The sequence below is a fragment of the Vigna radiata genome, unplaced genomic scaffold (assembly GCF_000741045.1).
Source record: "Vigna radiata var. radiata cultivar VC1973A unplaced genomic scaffold, Vradiata_ver6 scaffold_153, whole genome shotgun sequence".
Taxonomy (NCBI): domain Eukaryota; kingdom Viridiplantae; phylum Streptophyta; class Magnoliopsida; order Fabales; family Fabaceae; genus Vigna; species Vigna radiata.
Window position 1 is genome coordinate 314,306 of NW_014542917.1, and position 4,684 is coordinate 318,989.

Sequence of the window (4,684 nt, forward strand, 5' to 3'; positions counted from 1 at the left end):
ATCAACTGTTTGATTAATTTTCTAAAAGAAAAATTACTTTTGTAAAAAGGGCCAAAATCGTTTCAACTGTGACCTAATACGCTTTACGCTCTCTGTGTTTTAATTCCGCTGCGTTTTCCTCTTCGAAAATTACCCCCTTCGATACCAACAGAAGCTACACCACACCAGGAAGCACCACACCAGCAATCTGTACCAGACCAATAAGCTATACCACACCAGGAATCTCAGATTACTCAACAAACCCAACCAGATCAAACAACAACACCAATTTAGATTGTCTTAGTTTGTAGTTTGGATATGTAGCTGTCATGTATTTTGGATGATATTTGATGTATTTTGGATAATATTTGATGTATTTTGGTTGACTTCAAATGTATTTTGGTTAACAACAGGTACATCTTTAGATTGGTCTGAGTTGTTTCTTAACAACAACATCACTTTACATTGCTCTGTGTACTTTGACCTTGAACATCATATTTATATTACAAAGACCTTTATATGAAAGCAGATTCTGATTATCATTTTTCAATTGCTTTGTACTTTTATATTGCTTTGTACATTTTACAAGTTTATGGAAGCATATTCTGATATCATCAACTTCAAGTGAGAAACATTATAATATAACCAACTTAAAGTAACACAATATAACCAAGTGCATTAGAACCTCAATGTCATTCATTACAACCTGATTACAACCAACACTCTGATTACAACCTCAATCTCATCCATTACAATATAACCAAGTTATTCATCACAAAATGTGACAGATACACTACTTCAAAAAAATTAAAACATACGACATACAAGGATGATGATAATCAACCCCATCATACATAACATGGATATTAAGACCTTCTCCCTTTTCTGACAAACCAAAAGTGATCTCTCCAAATTAATGATCTTTCTCCTTTGCCATCCAATTGTAGTATCCCTTTCATCTCCGATATCTTCAGTGTGCCATTTGAAGAAATTACATCCTCCCACTTCTTCATAATGAGTCCGCTTGTAATTAGGGCAGCCCCAAAAATGCTTTCCCTGGTTCTTAGGAGTTTTTGCCACTCTCAATACAGCAAGCTCTCCACAATAGCACATTTGGCTGCCAACCATTCCTCTTGATGATGAAGCACCATGAGAGCTCCCCCATGAGCAAGAGGAACATTGATTCTTTGTCATTGCCTCTCGAAAAAATGAAATAATACTTCATCCAGCTCAAGAAAACAACCTCAATCACCAAAAAGAACCCCAAACAGAGAACACCCCAACACCAGATCCCGTGGTTATGGTACGCACCTAACAAAAACAGAAACCAACTTCCTTACCTTAGGGCACACACTTCAAACGAAGAATAGATGTTGATGCTCATGTCTGACAACGAAGAACAACCCTTGTCTGACAACGAGGAACTTTTACCATCAAGCCTCAACTCAAATCGTTCACCTCAACAGCTCCTTCACCTAACCTGCTTCCATCCACATGAATATCTATCTTAGGGCAAGCACGACCACGACCATCAACAATATATAATTTTTATTCCATTCAAAGTGTATTATCTTATCTGTCTTCCTATATAACATCCTTTTGCCACGTTTCATAACTTCTTTGCCACATCATACCAACGTTTAACGCCGTTCTTACGCTGTTAACGGGTGAGACTTATTTGAAATATTTTTTTCAACTTAGGGACCAATTGTTGACATTGGTGAAATAGGGAACTAAACTGAACACTCTCCTATAACTTGGAGACCAAAAAGGAGTTTAAACAAAAAAATTTGATAATTTTAGAAAAGTATTTTCTATAAAATAAAGCTCAATTGACTCATTTATCTATTTATAATTCAAGCTTTTAATAGTAAAATAATCAAATATTATATTAAGCATATTAGGAAAATTCATGGAAGAAAAGTAAAAAAAATTTCCAAAAAGGAACCTAATTGCCCGGAAATAATAAATTCATAAAATGAATTAGAGAAAAACATGGATAATTCTTTATTTACTAAAATTCTAAAATCGCCGTCTGTGGGAATCGAACCCACGACCACATGGTTAAAAGCCATGCGCTCTACCAGCTGAGCTAAGACGGCCCGTTGAATGCTTACGTCACATTTGAAAATATTAAACTTTAATAATAAACAATATATGACGACAAAGGAGAAGACCTATATAATATATTCCATGGAAGTTCAATCATCCAACCTAATTTTGTTTCTCCTCTTTTAAATGAATTAAAAAATCAATTATTATATAAATATCCAAAAACGTTAAATAACTAGTAAATAGATTTAGCATTTGAACAATGACGATTGTGAAATTAAAAGAAGTTATAATGTGTAAGAAACATACACAGTTTTTTTAAAAAACACTCAAACTTGTGGTTTTCACAATTATTTTCATTAAATTTAAATCAATAAAAAAATATTAATTAAATTTAAATCAATAAAAAAGAAATGTATGCATATTAAAAATTGTTATCATCACTTTCTTTTTTTTATAAAATTAATTGATTACATATTCAGAATAACTTTAAAAGAACAAAATAGGATTTATTCTAACAAAATAGTTTAAATATCAAATTTTGAGCATACAAGTTAAAATAACAAAACTTTGTTTACTATAATGTTTTATAGGTGCACATTTTGGGTTATCTTGAGAAAAACTAAATAAGAAAACAAAGAGAATAATATTATATTAACTTCAACAGTATTAAAATAAAGAAATATTTATATGTTTGTTATAAACATTTATAAACATATAAATATGTTTTATATATATATATATATTATTGTAGCATTTTTTAATAGAATATTATTAATAAAATAAGGATTACAATTAATTTTCAAGACTAAATAATTCAAACTAGAATAAATTATTATTATCATCCCAAAAGTAATTATAACAATATATTTGACTTTAGAGTACTCAACGAGAATATTCTCGTCCAACGATTACTAGGTCAATTACGTTTTGTCCTTGACCTCGTCTAACGACACAGTTTCTCACCCAACGAGTCTCTATAATTTTGCATATTTATGTTAGTCCAACCTTACCAGTTCAAGTCAATACCATATACAGAATTCAAGACACACCAATTACGAATCAAACAACATACATGAACTCAATTTATCTCCATTTCTATACAATTAATACAACATCCTCACATTTCACCATACAACCAATTCATAAAATCTAGGAACCTAACTCCAATTCAATAGGTCATACCCTTCAAATAGTTTAACCATTCAACCAAATCGCAACAAAGAGTCATACAATTAATAATTTCAGCATATCTAAAATTTAGAAACAATGCAAATAGCTTCCTGTATCTATGAAACGACCAAAGCAAGTCAGAAATCCTAAAATATTATCAAATGCATAAGAAGTTTTAATTACTTCTAAAAGCAACTCAAATACAATCGATGTACTCCATTAAAATCACTAGTCAATAGATAATTTTGTAAAAAACTCGAATGTCATATACAAACTAAAAATAATTAAATACGAAAAAAATAGACAGACTAAGAAAAAAAAACTCTAAAAAATAAACTTATTAAGTTTACCACAAAAATCACTTGAATATTATCATTTATTATTTAACTACTTCTATTTAAAAATACAAATAAATATCCATATATAAAGTATGTATGACTATATATTAAAGAGAGCCTCTTTCTATTTCTTCACAAGAAATCATGAAGTTCCAAATTTAAAAGAGATAAATTTATGTTTTTGTAAATGATCGTTGTTGGATTTGATCGCATTTCGATAATTTGACAAAGAGTGAGTCACCTTTTTTATAACTTAAATTTATTTATATTTATAAATAAGTTTAATTTAATTTTTATATTTTGGTCTTTCAATGAAAATGCTATAACTCTCTCACTATGGTCATCAACGAAACACACTCCCTTTTTGAATTTAAGTTATTTTTTTTTTCTTTATCAGCATACTCATCTTTAGTTTTATTTTCTTGAATAATTATTTTCTATAATTCAAAGTTTTAAAAAATATATATCTAAAAATTTTCTTAATCGAAACTTATAATATTTTGTTTATAATATTATTTGAATGCTTGTAATGTTATATTTGAGACATTTAACAATAAAATTGCAATTAATCCTTATTGTTAATCCATAAATTAAGTAAAACTTTATGATTACTAAGCAATTATAGTTGTACATAAAATATATTCCTTCCTTGGCTTTTATATTTGTATTTATGTAAGACATAATATTGTTTTCCTTGTGTGACCATATAAAAATCAATGTTTTTTATAATTTTTTATGAGATTTAGTAATTTGTTAGGTAGCTTCTCATATATATATATATATATATATATATATATATATATATATATATTATAGTTATTTATGTCATCATTTATTCTTTTTAAAATTTTTTTATTGATATTTGAACTGAGGAAAAAAAATATGCTATTCTTATTTTTCAAATAGGGTGTACTATATTCTGAATGTAGATATCTACCGTTTTTTTGTGTCATAAATGTTGTGTTTTAATTTTTGGTTGTACATATCTAGAAATATTACATCATATAAATAAACAATAAATAATACAAATAATTTTGTGGATGCAGCTTTAATGAAAGATTTTGGACAAATTAATAAACACGCATAAACACCATAAAAACCTATAAATATCTTTTCATCTAAGAGTTCTTAAACTGATATTC

At 28.2% G+C, this 4,684-nt stretch overlaps 1 protein-coding gene and 1 non-coding gene across 2 annotated transcripts; both read right to left on the minus strand.

The window, feature by feature from the left end:
• Window positions 1-154: 154 nt before the first annotated feature.
• LOC106752598 lies at window positions 155-1,173 on the minus strand. Its single transcript, XM_014634311.1, has 2 exons — window positions 853-1,173; window positions 155-187 (listed from the first exon to the last, which is right to left on the minus strand). Exons 1-2 carry the CDS (start codon window positions 1,171-1,173, stop codon window positions 155-157), a joined length of 354 nt encoding a protein of 117 aa, XP_014489797.1.
• Window positions 1,174-2,008: 835 nt separating this feature from the next.
• Window positions 2,009-2,081, minus strand: TRNAK-UUU. The gene has a single exon. It is a non-coding gene; the product is annotated as a tRNA-Lys (tRNA).
• Between the last annotated feature and the right edge of the window lie 2,603 nt (window positions 2,082-4,684).

Bases quoted from the DNA above. Each gene is read 5' to 3' on its own strand.
- LOC106752598 (XM_014634311.1), bottom strand. From the start codon at position 1,173: ATGACAAAGAATCAATGTTCCTCTTGCTCATGGGGGAGCTCTCATGGT. The intron at 188-852 runs GTCTTAATATCC...GGTCTGGTACAG, and splicing joins TTTGTCAGAAAAGGGAGAAG to ATTGCTGGTGTGGTGCTTCC.